General features: G+C 43.8%; 4 protein-coding genes across 5 annotated transcripts; 1 reads left to right on the top strand and 3 right to left on the bottom strand.

Annotated features, from left to right (window-relative positions):
* Positions 1-1,486: 1,486 nt before the first annotated feature.
* On the bottom strand, positions 1,487-2,050 carry LOC115752345. Its single transcript, XM_030690484.1, has one exon. The coding sequence runs from the start codon at positions 2,048-2,050 to the stop codon at positions 1,487-1,489; it is 564 nt and encodes a 187-aa protein (XP_030546344.1).
* Positions 2,051-4,656: 2,606 nt separating this feature from the next.
* Positions 4,657-5,643, bottom strand: LOC115752357 (transcription factor CPC-like). Of its 2 annotated transcripts, none has more exons than XM_030690502.2 (3): positions 5,314-5,643; positions 5,149-5,233; positions 4,657-5,055 (listed from the first exon to the last, which is right to left on the bottom strand). In XM_030690502.2, exons 1-3 carry the CDS (start codon positions 5,360-5,362, stop codon positions 4,965-4,967), a joined length of 225 nt encoding a protein of 74 aa, XP_030546362.1. In that variant the 5' UTR covers positions 5,363-5,643; the 3' UTR covers positions 4,657-4,964. The 2 variants fall into 2 exon arrangements, with proteins under 2 accessions (XP_030546362.1, XP_030546360.1); XM_030690500.2 differs by having other exon boundaries at positions 5,149-5,236; positions 5,314-5,639.
* A 2,932-nt stretch (positions 5,644-8,575) lies between these two features.
* Positions 8,576-9,188, top strand: LOC115752375. Its single transcript, XM_030690531.2, has one exon. It carries the CDS (start codon positions 8,738-8,740, stop codon positions 9,110-9,112), a length of 375 nt encoding a protein of 124 aa, XP_030546391.1. The 5' UTR covers positions 8,576-8,737; the 3' UTR covers positions 9,113-9,188.
* A 219-nt stretch (positions 9,189-9,407) lies between these two features.
* On the bottom strand, positions 9,408-10,415 carry LOC115752284. Its single transcript, XM_030690400.2, has one exon. It carries the CDS (start codon positions 10,382-10,384, stop codon positions 9,590-9,592), a length of 795 nt encoding a protein of 264 aa, XP_030546260.2. The 5' UTR covers positions 10,385-10,415; the 3' UTR covers positions 9,408-9,589.
* Between the last annotated feature and the right edge of the window lie 5,758 nt (positions 10,416-16,173).

Below are 16,173 nucleotides of genomic sequence, written 5' to 3'. Positions count from 1 at the left end.
ATTGTCCGCCATTAGCTCGATACGCTTTTTGCTCTGACGAGAGTATCCCCTTTGGTTGCTCCGAAATGTTTTATTATTTACCTTTTTCGTTGGATCATTTCATCGATGCCCATATTATTTTGATGAAAAAATGAAATTAAAAAAAACAAAAGGAAAATACGTTCTTGGGTAGACCCTAGAACCGAACCGAAAAACAGGGTCAGTTCTAAAGTAGATTCCAAGACAAACAGGGTAGGTTCTCGATTCCAAATATGGAGAACCGGTTATAACGTGGTTAGGTTCGGGGTCTAGGTCTAGGCCCTACTCACCCGGCCATGCTCACCCCTAATTGTTCCAAACAAATACCGTAATGGGCAGTCGACTTGACTTGTAACGTGATAGCCAGTATTGCAACTCGATGTGTTTTTACATCATAAGGACGACTATTGTCGCAAACCCAATTCGAACTTCGAGAATCGCCGGATAGCATACTGCAACGCCACGGCAATCCTAAACCTCGATCACAACTGGCTGCCAACCACCTCGACAGCAGAGCGTTGCCACGTCGGATTCCAGAAGAAAGGATAATCTCTTCCTCAACAAATGTAATTACACCACAACAGAAAAAAAAAAAAAAAAAGTCATTGGTTTGGTATAGCTCGGTGCAATGCACGTAAGTAATGCAGCCGCCAGCAATCTAGGGCGAAAAAGATAGAGAACAACGTGATTGTCGTTGGCCATCCGGTCTTTAAGCTCACGCAAACAAAGTCTCCTAAGACCTCATCACATGTCGCAAAGATGTCCGTGAATCATAACGCCATGTTTATGCTTCTCTCGTGACAGATCAAATGGTCTTTGACGAGATTTTTTTTCTCTTTGTCCGCAATTGTCCCCCCTTGAATAATTCATACTTATTTCGGGCTCTCTTCTCCATTTTTTTTATCCATTACTAAAATCTGGAAACGGGCTTGTGGCCATTGAATTGGAAAACTTCGATCAACATGAGCGGTAGCTTGAAAAGAAAGACGTCGCATGATTGCTTACTTTCTTGTCGACTCTCTCAGTTGGGCCTAAAGCATGGAATCCTGTCGTTGACTTTTTGGTGATGTCACTGTTTTTGGTCACTTGCCTTCTCTTGAAGATCTACGCCGTGATCATATGTTAATTGAAGCTTAATTAAGATAATTAGGTTACTTTTCTTGGATGGCATGATTGATTGGGACCTATCGTTGGCGAAAACCTAACCACTTTGCATGTGCTGTCGTGGGCCATAATCAAGAGGTGAGGTTCGAGCCCTGATAAGTTCAAAATTAGGTTGAACGGCGATATATGTAGTTGCACACATGCTGCAATGTAAGCAGCACTAGAAGAACCAGCCAGGCAAAGCCTCGTAATCAACTATACTCGAAAACAATATACTTGCAGGTTATAGCGAACTATACTGTAACGAGGCCGTCGGTACGAATGCTTATTGTCGAAAACAAGACTAAGGTATACCTAGGAACAACTACAGCTTTATCCTGGAATAGCATTTGGTGTCCATAGCCTTAGACTGAACGTGAAATAAGATGTAGCAGGTGCTATAAGCAGTGGCGTGGAACCTGAAGATCTTAGCCATGCTGACTTTCCCGGGCAAAGTCGCCGTGGAAGTGAAGTTCAAGTAGCCCGAGGCAATGTCTTCCCACAAGGTTGGGTTCGATATCAATTTGATGGCGATCAGATCCGTCGAGGTGGTTATGTTGACTTTCGCCCGAGCAGGGATCTTGTTTTGCTTGAGGGAGACTTCAGCCACCGTCGACCCGTGGTAGGTAACATATCCGATCGCGCTCCTGTACTCAAATCCGCCATAGTTGGGATTGTCGATCGTCACGACCATGCTTAACGCGACGTCCAGTGTGACGTTGTTAGCGGTGTCGTTGAACTGGATGCTCTCGACGGCGATGGGGTGGGCCGTAATCTGAGGCTGTTTGGGCTTGAAGATCGTGAGCGACAAGGTCACGATGACGACAGCGAGAATGGCCAAGAAAGCCGCCGAGCCGAAGCAGCATATTTTGAGACCTCGGCGAGCCATTTCAGTTGGTTACTAATCAATGAACGATTCAGGAGAGGTGCAGATTAAACTTGAGGTTCATATACGAGAGAGTGAAATAAACTGAAAGAAGGATACTGTTGTTTCTCATTGAATTCCATTTTGTTTTACATTGGTGTACGAGGGTTGAATGCTATTGTGATTCGAGGATATAGCTATGGAGATCAGCGTACAAAATCAAATGGATGGTGATGATGATGATGATGTATACTCACGATGTTCGGGAAAAGTGCCAAAAAATTCATAAATTCTTTTACAATGATTCCAATTTAATGTTAAGCCTTTCAATTAAATCAATTTGGTTCTAAGTCTTTTCACGTTTTTCTAATTGAGTCGGTCTACTTAATTTAGACCCGAAGCTACCGACGTGGACATTGGCTGTGCTACGTGGCACGGCTGCAATGATATGAATATTTATTTTAATAATGTTTTTTCGAATATTTTATTCTTTCATAATTTTATCTTTTCTTCCCTTTTCCTTTTTTTTTTTCAATTGTGGCCGGCGAGGGTCTTGGCCCTTGCCCAAATGTGGGCAAGGCATAGATGTCCACGGGGGAAGGCTGCCTCACCTGCGAAAGGCGAAGCCATGGCTGCCTACACTCACGATCAATGAGGCCTTGATGAGGTGGCCTCGCCTATGGCCACCTAACAAGGCCAGCAACCTTCGACCGTGGTCGCTTGTGCCTCGCCTCGTCCCGATCTAGGCAAGGCCGGGCAAGGGCTTCGCGGTCTTCGCCCGGTGGCCGGCGAGCTTCGACGACCCTCGCCCGCCACGGTAAAAAAAAGAAAAGAAAATAAGTTAAAGAGAAAAAATAAAGAATTAATAAAAATGGCAAATTTTTAAAAAATTATTAAAAAGATGCTCACGTCAATGACAACCGTGTCATGTAGGACAATCGACACCCACGTCAGCAATTTTTGACCTACATTTGTCAGATGAACTCAATTGGCGTAACGTAAAAATTTTAGGGCTAAATTGGTCAAATTGAAATGTTTATGACTAAATTGGTATCAATGCAAACTTTTTTTCCCCAGGTTGCTCCAAGTGGATTCTATTGTAATGGGAGATGACGAACGTAATGGACAAAAGTACGGCTCGGCTTGATCTTAGAACGTGCTTAGTAGTTCATCACGTTACGGAGGTTTTGTATTTGACATGGGTTCTGTTTTTAACGCCAGGAAGACACTAGAATAGGACAAGGAGTGCTTCTTCTTCTTCCTCTTTGGTTTTTGCTGTCTCTTTTTGTGTAATTTGGTAAGAGTATACCTTTCTAGTCTCGGCTAAACTAGTTAATCTCTTGAGATCATGAGGCTAAACATTACCAAAAATGAAACAAAATTAACATAAGGCAATGCAATTACAGTATCATGTGCGAAGGTATTCTTCCAAGGCCCATGTTCCTTTTTTTTCGACGAAACAACTACCTTCTTTCATTCATGATCTGCAAAGTTAACGTAAGAGTTCCCACAATCTATGCTTAACAAAGTGCAGAGGTAAGGAGGCGGCTTTAGGAGCCACTTCGGGTTGAGGGAATTAGTGCGGTGGGGCCTTAGCCACCCAGTCGGCTGCTTGATTTGCCGCTCGGGGAGAGTGGGCTAAAGAGTCACCCTCCAGTTGGTTGAGCAAGTCCTTGCAGTCATTGATATAATGGCGCGCACAATCCATGGGCTTTCTTCATGGCCCAACACCCGCCCGGCGACTGGGAGACAGTCTGTCTCAATCACCGCTTCTAGAGATGGAGCTGAAGAAAGATCTTGGAGTAGAAGGCCCAAGTATTTGATAGGAGATATTTTGAATGGGGCCGAATGAAATGGGCCAACTTTTCATGGAGCAGATCCATCAGCAACGTCGTGCTTTCCGAAGAGCAATTTATAATGCTAAGTTTTTTCTAGGACCGGTCGACAAAATCTTCATCGCCTATAAAAGAGTCCTGCCGTTCTAACAATGACATAGCAGTGGATATTTGCTAGATAGGGTGATTAATTCGGGTCATTTGGAGTCGGAGGGATCACCCTCCCCTCCTAGATCAACGTAGGACCTAAAGTTAACCAAGCTAAGTATCAACAGCGATGGTTACACAATGCGAATGAGGAGTGATTATAAGGATTCAAAGAGAATGCGCGCTGAAATTTGAGTGAAAAAGCCCTTCCGGTGAAAAGGAGTGGTGTGAAATCATCTCGGAAGCTAAGGCATCTTGCAATTCAAGCCTAACTCAAGAGCGTACTAGAGAAATCAGCAGAGTAACGATAAGGAACACCGGAGATTTACGTGATTTGGTTCGCGTATTGGCACCTATTTCGCGTGGAGAGCTGGTCGCTAAAAAGTCGGCTATGAATGTTGAGAATACAAGATTTAGTCCAAAGTACAAAGGCGTTCCAACCATATCAACAGTGGCTGAATTGAATTTAAAAGCCAAGTTTCGGCGTTTAGACTTAAAAAAGTCTCATTGTAATCCATCGATCCTTTACATGTCCAAAAACGAGTTGCTTTATGAACAGGACAGGCCCAAGGAATACGCGCCCTTACTGTTTTCCACTCTGCTTCTGATCTTAACAGGACTCACCGAGGAAGAGAAATGCTTGCTGAAGATTCAAAGAAACTTCATTTGCACATACTCCAAATTCCCATAAACAGACAAAGCAGTGAGATCATGGAGTCCGAAAATTACCCAAAAGCGAATCATCATTCTACACTGATAGAACCCAACCCAATCTTACATAACCCTGCATTACAGGAGCCCCTTCGATTCTTTTCCCTCCTAGTTTAACCTGAAGACATTTTCCTGCTGCTTCTTTAGTAAAGCAACTAGCAAAAGCACATCCAGACTACGCTCAGATAAAGCCAAAACTTTGCTTCTTCATCAAGTGGCCGAAGCGCCTCAGAGATTGGTCTTTCTCAGTCTTCACTGGTCGAATATCTTGAAGTCCAGTACTTCTCGATTTCCTCCGCTGTTCTCCCAGGAATCCTCCCGGCGATGAGCGACCACCTAGAAAACATGTGAAACTTGCGTTAAGGGCACGTCATATCCTGAACGATGAAGCAACAACAGGATTGGAAGTGGCAGAGGAACCCAACCCACCTCTCACCGACAAGCTTGAACATTCTGGTTATGAGCGTTTCCTCATCTTCGGAGAACTCCAGCTTCGAATCTTGACCGATGTCCTCTGCTGCAAAATGTTCAAAACCGATATCATTATAGCTCCTCAAGAAAAAAGGAGAGAGAATTCAAACTTGAAGCGGGTACCTCTGGAGTCCACGGATGAGTCATCCGAGGAATGGTCCAAGCGAGACATTCTCTTTTCCCCGAGAGCGCAATTCCTTGACTGAGTGGCGAAGAGGGAGCGAGGGGGTTTTTCAACACTGGTTTCGATTGAGCTTAATGAACACACAGACAGAGAATGTGAGTGGGTGGGTGGGTGGGGAGTGAAAGCGAAACTGAAACTCGGGCGTGTGTGAGAATGGAGGGATTTAATTAGTATTAATAGGGGAAGGCCACAAAGAGAGAGACTCTGAAGAGAGTGGTGGTCCTTCCCATAGAGAGAGAGAGAGAGAGAGAGAGAGAGAGAGAGAGAGAGAGAGAAGAATGGGCGGTGAGAGAGACACAGCTAGAGAGAGAAAGGAGGGGAATCCAGAGAGGAGGAGGAGGAGGAAGAAGAAGACTGGTAGTTGACGGTGTAGGCTTTTGGGAGTCCAACTTTGATAGGTAGTTGAACACTTCATATTAAACAAATTATTGTTGTTTGGTTCAGGAATTCTCATCCTGGGGACACTCTTCGGGTAGTGCCGCTCGCACCGTCTGTCCCGTGAAACTCTTAAGAATTTCCTCTGGTCCCTGATGTTGATGTGACTACCTCCTCTTTCATCACCCTCCACGACGTGTCGAAGGCATGATTTGGCAAGTTCTTCGCTTAGATCAAACAGGTAATCACCGATCGCATGAGGGTCTCGTGATCCATCTAATGAGATTTGACGACCGTGTTTAGGATCAAGCGGTGGACTCTGAATCCAGGCGAATGAGTAAATGGACATATTTTGACGAAAAAATTATTTAAACAAATTCAATCTACTCAGTCAAATGGATAACCACGGATCACATGGGGGTTTCCTTTAAATCTATTTAATAAGACGTGGTGACCATGTTTATGATCAAACGGTGGATCCGAATTCGGACAAATGAGTTAATGGGCATATTCAAAGATCCGATTTGGTGAAACACTTATTCAGACAACCGCATGAGGGTCTCATTTTAAGCCTCTCTAGTAAGACGGGACGATTGCGTCTACGATTAAACTGGGGACCCGGATCCAGGCAAATGGCTTTTCGAAAAGCAGATTCGTGGCGGGGGCCCACATGGCGAATCGGCGATTGGGGGTGGGGGGAGCTAGGGAGCAGGACGTGGCTTGGTGGGAGGCGCGGCAGAGGAACGGGTCCTGGAGGAGGAAATGTTTGGTGGGGGGGTGGGAAGTATTTGTTGGCAATTATTAGGGAAACGACAAAAGGAAGAGACAGGCATAACCACGAGATAGGTCAGCCTTTAGATTAGGTCCGGCGGGGTCAGCGTCAATGGCCGTTTTTTTCCTCGCCAAATATGACGTCATTGATTTCGGAACTGACGAGGTTGTTTTTCTTTTCTTTTCTTTTTTCCTGTTTTCCTTTGTTTTTTTCGAGAACTGACAAGGTGGTTGCTCTTGCTTAGGTGAATTTGAAACAATCAAATAGGAATTATCCATTGAGTTTTCTTGTTTTGGGATGAGATCCTTTGAGCAGCTGAGAAAAAAAGTGTAGAGAGAGAGAGAGAGAGATATGAAGCAAATCTTAATGGATTATCCATGTGGGGAGGAAATTGTCCGTTTAGGTAAAATTCAGAGAATGGCCCCCAAAAACGGGAGGGGTGATTAAGAGAGGATATAAGGAAATTTGGGGAAAAGTGCAACAAAAAAATTAAATCTGTTGCATTAGTGTTAATTTAGTTCTAAACATTTTTTTTGTACCAATTCAATCATAAACCTTTTGTATTGATGCCATTTAAGTCGTAAACTTTTTATTAGTGTCAATTCAATCTTAAACCTTTTACAATAGTGCCAATTTAATCCTAAAAATTTTATATTTATGCCAATTGAGTCAATTCGGCTAATTTTGATTAGAAATCACCGGCATGGACATCAATTATCCTACATGGCACGGTTGGTGCTAACGTGAATTTTGTTAATTATTTTTTGATATTTTAAATAATTTTTAAAAATAATTTTTGAAAAAAACCAAAAAAATGCTTAAAAAATTATTTAAAATATTAAAGTAATATTAAAAAATGTCCAAGTTAGCGCTAGCCGTGCCATGTAGGACAATCAATATCCACGTCGGCGATTTTCAATCAAAAGTGGTTGGATTAACTCAATTGGTATAAATATAAAAGATTTAGGACTGAATTGGCAACAATACAGAAGGTTTAAGACTAAATTAGCACCAATAAAAGGTTTATGACTTAATTGGTACCAATGTAAAAGGTTTAAGACTAAATTGACACAAATACAAAAGGTTTAAGACTAAATTTGCACTAATACAATAAGTTTAAAACTTTTTTGATACTCATCCGGGAAATTTGGGAGTTGCATGTCCCTCGCTTACTATTATTGTCAATCTTCCTTTTCTTTTTCTTGAATTAGTCCTTCTTCAAGAAATGAAAATGATGTTGCTAACGTGGACCGCCACGTTAACGCGCATCTGGCCGGCCTAGAATGTTAGAAAATCTTTTTTTTTTTTAAAAATATCTCGAACCCTAAGAAAGAGACGTATAGAGAAGAATGAGAGGAAGCGACGGCGGCTCCACGCAGGCACCGGCGAGCGCCACCTAATGCTGACCGGTCTGGCTAATCAAGGCACACCCACCACGCCTCCAATCGACGCGCACGCGGACACAATGCTCGAAGGAAGAGAGAAGAGAGAGAGAGATTGAACGAGTTGATAAAATTTAGGAACAGGTGGTGCCGTTATTCCAATACATTTTGATAGGAAAAGTTACTAAATACATGCAAATTAATAACTTTTCCATCGAAACGTATAGTTAGCAATTTTTACTAACTTTTTCTGCTCACCTAGCATAAGTAGTGATTTGGAGTCTCTAGATATATTCTTTTTTAAGTTCGGGGCATGTATCGCCTTCTTTCTTTCTTTTTTTCCTCTTAACATGAAATCGATTGACTGTCAACACGAATAAGTTATCGTTTTCTATATTGGAAATCAAGAAATTTCTTTTTTTTTTTTTTTGGTTAGAGAACAATAACATCGAATTCCATCTCGTCGTCCAGCACACCATAGAGAGGTTAGGAATTCAAAGTAACGCCCAATTAAGATTAATGGAGGAAGTTAGGAAATAAGATGTATGTTGTTTAACGGGGAGATGAACTGGTCAAAGAGATCTTGGAGCGAGAAGGCCTTTTCCTCATTTTACTACGTACACTTTTTAGCTCGCGCGACACGCGAGAAAGATGATCGGATCTTAAGAGAAAACGCCACCAAATTCTCTTTCTCAAAACCGATCCTCAGGCCCTCCCCAAAGGCATGCCCCGAAAGAACCACCTAGAACTCACGAAAATGCATCGTGCATTGCCGTGTTTCAGGTGCGTGAACAAGTCCATGGTCTTTTCGGCTCTGCCCCACAAAAATGGACGATGCGGCGCGGGCTCTTCGAGCTTAGACATCGAGAGATGAAGGTGGTGGTGGAGATTTTGACCGGAGTCCTGTTCTCTGCCGATGTTCCCAGTGACGGCACGGTGGCGGACCTCAAGCAGGAGATCGGAGCCCAGCAGGAGCTCCCTCGCGACCGTCTCATCCTGTTGCTCTGCGACGGGGATCGGAGCAATCCCATCAAGGACGACGAAGACGGGGCTCGTCTGGTCGATGTCGGGATCAACGATGGCTCCCACGTTTACCTCTTCTTCAAGCCCATCGATCCTGATGATCCTGATCAATCCCCACCCCAGGTGGTCGCAGTCGGTGGCGCGGATGCTTCTCCAGAGGACCAGACGGTCGTTCATAGTACTTGAACTTGAATTAGTGTCTTTAGTTTTGTCCTTCATATGTTGAAGAATCATCTTCTTTCAGAAGCATTGCAGTCGCCTTAGTTTCGGTGTCTTAATTTACAGATGGTACGACGATCTTGGGACAACATGGATCCGCTCACAAGATAGCATGTGTAAATAGAGCGATTAACAACCGTGTCGTCCGTGACTTCTCTCATCCAGTCAATTGATAAGCTTGATAATCAGAGTTCTGAGATTAGGCTAGAAAATTGATTTACATGCAGAAGTAAAAGAAAGTAATTGAACAGTTGTATATTAATGACCCTAAAAGAAGGGCAGTGCTAACATGTAAAAGAAAACAGAAAACCGACGCATAATGGCTATATCAATGCACACAGAACAACTTACTTTGACTATTGATACTCCTAACTAGATGAATACTACTGTTGATTCGGTTTTTGGTAGACCTCTAAAGGATAGGAACTTCTCGGTTGCCAGGGCTCAGAAGGAACCGCGCATCACGGTGCCTCTGAACACGTAGAGCGTCTCGCCGTCCTCCACGCCGTGCCAACGCAGGCTGCAATCGCCGCGCATCAGCCTCTGTTTGTGTACGAAGATGTAGTCGTCTGCTGGAAGAATTTCGCGGCTCAGCAATACCTGTCTCAGGTCGCTCACGGTGCATGAGTCCTTCATTTCCAGAGGAATTGCGGCCGCATTGAGCAGACTCGACGAAGTCTGAACCACTATGCTGAGCCTCCTACTAGGGGGCAAATGCCTCTGCTTGCTGAGGTTCTTTAGGAAGACGACTATTTCCGAGGACTCCCTGACACCGTACTCGGTCAGGGACCAGAAATCGTCCTCGAGTTCTCTCCCGGAGGAGAAGAGTGACATCCTGGGGATCGGAGTGCCCTCCAGGATGTGTATCTTCTCCTTGAGGCTGTGGACCGTCTCGGTCTGATCGACTTCCACGTCGATTTTCCTTGTGGGGAACTTCACGATGACCCGCATTTTGCTGTAGCCGTTAGACGGAGGATGATTGGCGGCTTCGACGGTGAGGTGGATTTTGGTGCCTTCAGTGATGCAAGGGTAGTCATCCATGTCAAGGCCGTCTACTAATTCCAAGCCATACACGGCTAGAGATTGTGAGAATGTCGGGAAACCGAGAAGCCGTTCTAGTCTCTGCTTGATTTCCAGGACGGTCTCTTGGCGGGTGATTTCGGTTGCCAGTTCGCACCCCGACATGACAATGATCACCCTCATTGTGGCGGCAAGCTCCAGCGACAGACCTTCGTTCATCGAAAGCCCCACTTGTTTTGGGAGCGACGAGGGGGACTGCTCTTTCGGTGCGCTTTATAAACCGAAAACTCATGTGATGGAGAATGACATAGGGAGGTAGTCCCATGCTAACAAAATGGAAGTCACTGAATGCATGCTCTGAAGCATGTAAATCCGACCCTCAGGACATAACAGAACTTCATGCACTTGCAGGTTTGCGCTCCCGACTTCTGTTCTTGTCATTTGGTTCAATGTACGACAACTTTAACATGTCGACAGAATAAGGATGAAAGATTTTCGTAATTGCATCAGCTCATTACAATGCATTTGCAGAATGTAGAAAGAAAGAAAAATGTCACAAGATCTAATCGCAAAGGAAACATAGTTGCCTTTTCTTCTGTTGCGTGGAACAAGCGATCGAACGATAAAATAGACAGAACAAGAAAATAAATCGGACACCAGATGTACGTGGTTCGGTCGTAGAGACCTACGTCCACGGGAAGAGCAGCAATGAATTCCACTATAGAACGAGCGATACACGGAGATTACAGACCAAACTCGAGTAATTCAAACACTCTCAGTGTTTCCCAGCCCCAATTACATTCAAGAACGCACACAGTGTTTAGCCCCCAATTCCTAACGAAATAATCTCTCTATCTCGCAAAGGAATTAAACAAATCTAACCTCAAGATTTAATCGGCTTCGACACTTGAATACTTAATGTAATTCCACGGAATAAATCCCACGAGCAAGCACTCGACAAACGGTGCTTCAAGAACTCTGCATCAACTTCGGCACACCAAGCACTCACACGAAATCGGTGCTTCAAGGCCTCGTTCTCCCCGACGTTGTTACTCTCACATATATACATGCACGATAGGCACCAAAAAACGAATCCATCATTATCCTTAGCCACCGTGCATTTATATCAATATTTGAACTTCGAGCGTGAACAGGATACTCCATGCACAGGATATCCATTAGAATTCTGCCAATAAAAAGCCAAGATCGTTTTTTTGCTTTTATTTCCTCTTATTCTTTTATTTCGTTTCCTTTTATTGGATCACGCATGTTGACCGAGTCCGAGTGCATATCAAAGTCCATGTTCAAATTTCCCGTTTCGGTAGCCAAATCCTCCAACGCAGCTTTGGATTATATTTTGCTGGATTCGGACATCCGTAAAATATCCGATTCGAAACATTCAAATTTAGCTTCGGGCTCAAACTCGAGGCATAATTTCAACAATCTCCACCTTGACTCGACGTTTGAGTCATTATCAATCGCTTCGCTATAATCCGAACTTCTCGCTACTACTCTTCCACAGCCCTAATGGGCTCAATCGCCATAGATATCATCCAAGTCCAAGCCGCGCTTGAACTTCGCCATAATCGTGGACCTCATCAGAATACCAACCGAACATGCATCTTTAACTGCTCTACAAGGACATTCTGACACAAGCTCCTTAATCGTAGATAAAGCAAAACCACCGTTGCTTCCATATATGTCGGGAGATCGAACATGTACCTTATCAATATTAGCAGTTATAGCAACCGTTGGCTCTACGGGCTCCACCTCGCTATAAGCACTATCCGTGTCGATTACCACGCTAGTACTCGCTACCTCGGGAGTTTCTGGTTGCAACTCCACCTCAAGCCGAACACCGTCCCGATCCGTATTAACACCGCCACAAACACTCCTAGCCCGAAGTCTTGGAGACTCGTCAAAGGTAACTTTTCTACTGCGAACAGGTGAATTTATATTTGAGCACCACAACCGATAGCCATGCTCACCTCGTGCATAGCCATGGAATATGCACCTTGCCCTCACATCGAGCTTACCATCACTTACTCGATAATAACACGGGCAACCAAACATTCTAAAAGTAGAATAATTAGCAACGTTACCCGACCACACTTCTTCGGGGGTCCGAAATCTTATCGCGATCGATGGAGATCTATTCATCGGGTAGCTCGCCATACTAAGCGCATCCGCTAGAACTCTTCTAACCATACCAGCACTAGAGATCATTTTACGGGCCATCTCTAGTAATGTTCTGCTCATCAATTCCGCAAACCGTTGTGGTCTACTGGCACTAGTGTGGTGTTTCACTATGCCCTTTGTCATGCAGAATTTATTTTCCAGCTTTGAACAGGACTCCATGCTACTGTCGGTTCGCACATGCTTGATCGACTTAGCAGTCTCCACCTCGATCAAAGCTCTCGACCGCGTGTTCCCGACAATAGCATCAAACTTGTGCACCGGCACAGACACCCGTGTCTTCCTCGAGCGGTCGTTAGACTCTCGAACAGATGTCGACGTCTCCGAAGCAAAACCTGTCAATGTCTCACCTTGAAGTTCATACAGGCCACCATGCTTGATTCCTTTCATTATTACCAGGGCATCTCGAACAACCTTCAGAACTCCACCTTGTGAAGAATACCCGCATCCAACTGAATCTAGGATTCCCAAGGAAATTAAGTTCTTTTTCAATTCTGGAACATGTCTTACTCCGGTCAATGTCCTCACAATACCATCATGCATCCCGATTTTAACATCACCAACACCCACAACATCGCATTCAGCGTTGTTCCCCAACTGCACTTTACTACTATCCGTGCACCGATAAGTAGCAAACCAGTTTCTGTTTGGTGTAGCATGAAAAGAACAACCAGAATCCATAATCCATCCGTCAAATAATGAATTCTCGGTGACAGATAAGACCCTATCGACAACATCGGAATCATCGGCTATAGCTGCAACATCATCCGCAGATTCAACTCTAATTCCCTTACCCGTTTCGTTTTTCAGCTTAAAACAATTCCTTTTAAGATGCCCTCTCTTGCCACAGTTCCAACAGAGAGCACCACTAGTCCTAGATCGATTGCGTCTATTTGAGTTCATACTACTTCTACTACCACGAGTATCGGTTCTTCCTCTATTTTCACCTACTAAAGTAGTAGATACATATTCGCCAGATTCTCTTCTACGGATATCCTCACTTAAAATCAAATCTCGAATACCATCAAACGTTAAACTTGTTGACCCGGAGGAATTACTAACAGCGGAATGAGTAGTATTCCAACTATCGGGCAATGAGGATAATAGAATCAAAGCACATACCTCATCTTCAAAGTCAATATCAACTGAACTCAATTGACTAACGATCACATTGAATTCATTGATATGATTAGCAACAGACGCACCTTCGCTCATCTTCAAATTAAACAGACGTCGCATCAAATAGACCTTGTTGATTGCGGAGGGCTCTCGTACATATCCGACGGGGCTTTCATCAAACCCGCGGTGGTCTTCTTTTTGACGATATTAAACGCGACGTTACGAGCCAACATTAGTCGAATAACACCCAGCGCTCGTCTATCCAGCAATTCCCAATCAGCTTGCTTCATCGTCTCTGGTTTCTCCCCGGACGGGGGCAAGTACAACTTCATCCGATAGAGATAGTCTTCAATCTGCATCTTCCGAAAACCAAAGTCCTTCCCCTCAAATTTGTCGATTTTCACTTTTACTTCTTCTGTCGCCATCGATTCGCTTCAACTCGACAAGCCCGGCTCTAATACCAATTGTTGCGTGGAACAAGCGATCGAACGATAAAATAGACGAAACAAGAAAATAAATCGGACACCGGATGTACGTGGTTCGGTCGTAGAGACCTACGTCCACGGGAAGAGCAGCAATGAATTCCACTATAGAACGAGCGATACACGGAGATTACAGACCAAACTCGAGTAATTCAAACACTCTCGGTGTTTCCCAGCCCCAATTACATTCAAGAACGCACACAGTGTTTAGCCCCCAATTCCTAACGAAATAATCTCTCTATCTCGCAAAGGAATTAAACAAATCTAACCTCAAGATTTAATCGGCTTCGACACTTGAATACTTGATGTAATTCCACGGAATAAATCCCACGAGCAAGCACTCGACAAACGGTGCTTCAAGAACTCTGCATCAACTTCGGCACACCAAGCACTCACACGAAATCGGTGCTTCAAGGCCTCGTTCTCCCCGACGTTGTTACTCTCACATATATACATGCACGATAGGCACCAAAAAACGAATCCATCATTATCCTTAGCCACCGTGCATTTATATCAATATTTGAACTTCGAGCGTGAACAGGATACTCCATGCACAGGATATCCATTAGAATTCTGCCAATAAAAAGCCAAGATCTTTTTTTTGCTTTTATTTCCTCTTATTCTTTTATTTCGTTTCCTTTTATTGGATCACGCATGTTGACTGAGTCCGAGTGCATATCAAAGTCCATGTTCAAATTTCCCGTTTCAGTAGCCAAATCCTCCAACGCAGCTTTGGATTATATTTTGCTGGATTCGGACATCCGTAAAATATCTGATTCGAAACATTCAAATTTAGCTTCGGGCTCAAACTCGAGGCATAATTTCAACATCTTCCCGGTGATTGTCGTAGTTATGGGTTTTTAATGGCTCAACCATGGTATGCCGGCTCTTTAGTGAGACATCTCTTCGGTTCACGAATAGCAGCTTTAATGTACGCTTCTCTTCTGTTCACGGCCAGTGCAGAATAGTCGTATCTTCAGCTCACGTGTAGAAGCGTCCCTTGTCTTCATAAGGAGGTGTCTATTTAGCTCATAAAGATTCATTCTTGGAGAGAAGTCGAAAACGTCGTTTTTGAGTCCATGATAATAGTCTTCTAAATGTGCTGGTTTCGCGAAGTGTTCGGCTGAGCCCGATTTGCATAGTACGTACTTTTCCTACATCGCGTTGCTATTCCAACAGTGTTAGCCATCTTTGGCGTCGACTTTGCAAGTGGGTGTCGTGTCGAGAGCTCAGCAAGTGATGCGGATGTTATTAGTAGTGTGTTTCTGGATCGATTGGATCGGTAAAAATCCAATTGGAAGACGAAACAAGATTGCGGCTAAAACTGGCGGATCGGATCGACGACGTCGGAATGAGCTCAAATTCGGCCGTCTGAAGCGAAACGGCGTCCTGATCAATACTCACGGCCTTTGGCCGTGATTAACGATGGATTTTGGCTATTCGGGAATGTCTAGATGAGTTTTCCTATTTTTTTTTTTTAGTATTTTCAGGATTTATTAATGACAGTTTTGTAATTTTGGATTTTATGTTTAGAATCCTAGTTGGGTTAGGGTTAGAGATAATACCTTATATAAGGTGTTTATGACGTTTTTGGGAAAGATTCATTATTTTATTATCAAATTTATTGAGATTTCTCTCTTAAACAAGGATTTGCTCGCAATTTTCGCTGTCGTTCGGTCGTGTTCGGATCCGATTCGGTGTCGTTCAACCTCCAACTTGTTGTCCAAGTTAAATTTCTCCAGAAGAAGAAGAAGTCTACGAAGTGGTCACCATTTTAATTAACACCTTTTGGATGCGTATCAATGTATCCCCAATTAATGTGACGGTCAACCTCGAAAGTGACTTTGCGTGCACTTAGTCCAGCTTTCCTAAGAGGTTTTGAGCCGCTTTATTTGCTGAATCACGGTCGGATTAGGCACACTTCGTGGTCGAGCAATTCCATTCTATTTCGTTGTTTCACGAGAACTTGTTGGGCCAGGATGATAGGACCAGGCACAAGAAAAAAAATTCCAAGTACATTGCAGAGCAAACTGCACTAAGTAAAACTATAATTTTACGAACAAAAATCTGGGAGTGCTGAGCAACTGTTGTCATCCGTTTGATAAGAGAAATAATCCATCCAGAAATGAACACGCCGATAATCTAGATGTGTTGCACAAGCCAACAGACATGCTGCCCTGCTCGTAAAGAGATTCGGAGGTGGAGTGAGAG

Source organism: Rhodamnia argentea, chromosome 10, assembly GCF_020921035.1.
Source record: "Rhodamnia argentea isolate NSW1041297 chromosome 10, ASM2092103v1, whole genome shotgun sequence".
Lineage (NCBI taxonomy): Eukaryota > Viridiplantae > Streptophyta > Magnoliopsida > Myrtales > Myrtaceae > Rhodamnia > Rhodamnia argentea.
Note: the sequence above shows the minus strand (reverse complement) of the source record. Positions and strands in the feature narration are given on the sequence as shown.

Bases quoted from the DNA above. Each gene is read 5' to 3' on its own strand.
- LOC115752357 (XM_030690500.2), bottom strand. From the start codon at position 5,362: ATGTCTCGCTTGGACCATTCCTCGGATGACTCATCCGTGGACTCCAGA. The intron at 5,237-5,313 runs GTACCCGCTTCA...AACATTTTGCAG, and splicing joins CTCATCCGTGGACTCCAGAG to CAGAGGACATCGGTCAAGAT. The intron at 5,056-5,148 runs GTGGGTTGGGTT...CATGTTTTCTAG, and splicing joins TTCAAGCTTGTCGGTGAGAG to GTGGTCGCTCATCGCCGGGA.
- LOC115752375 (XM_030690531.2), top strand. From the start codon at position 8,738: ATGCGGCGCGGGCTCTTCGAGCTTAGACATCGAGAGATGAAGGTGGTG.
- LOC115752345 (XM_030690484.1), bottom strand. From the start codon at position 2,050: ATGGCTCGCCGAGGTCTCAAAATATGCTGCTTCGGCTCGGCGGCTTTC.
- LOC115752284 (XM_030690400.2), bottom strand. From the start codon at position 10,384: ATGAACGAAGGTCTGTCGCTGGAGCTTGCCGCCACAATGAGGGTGATC.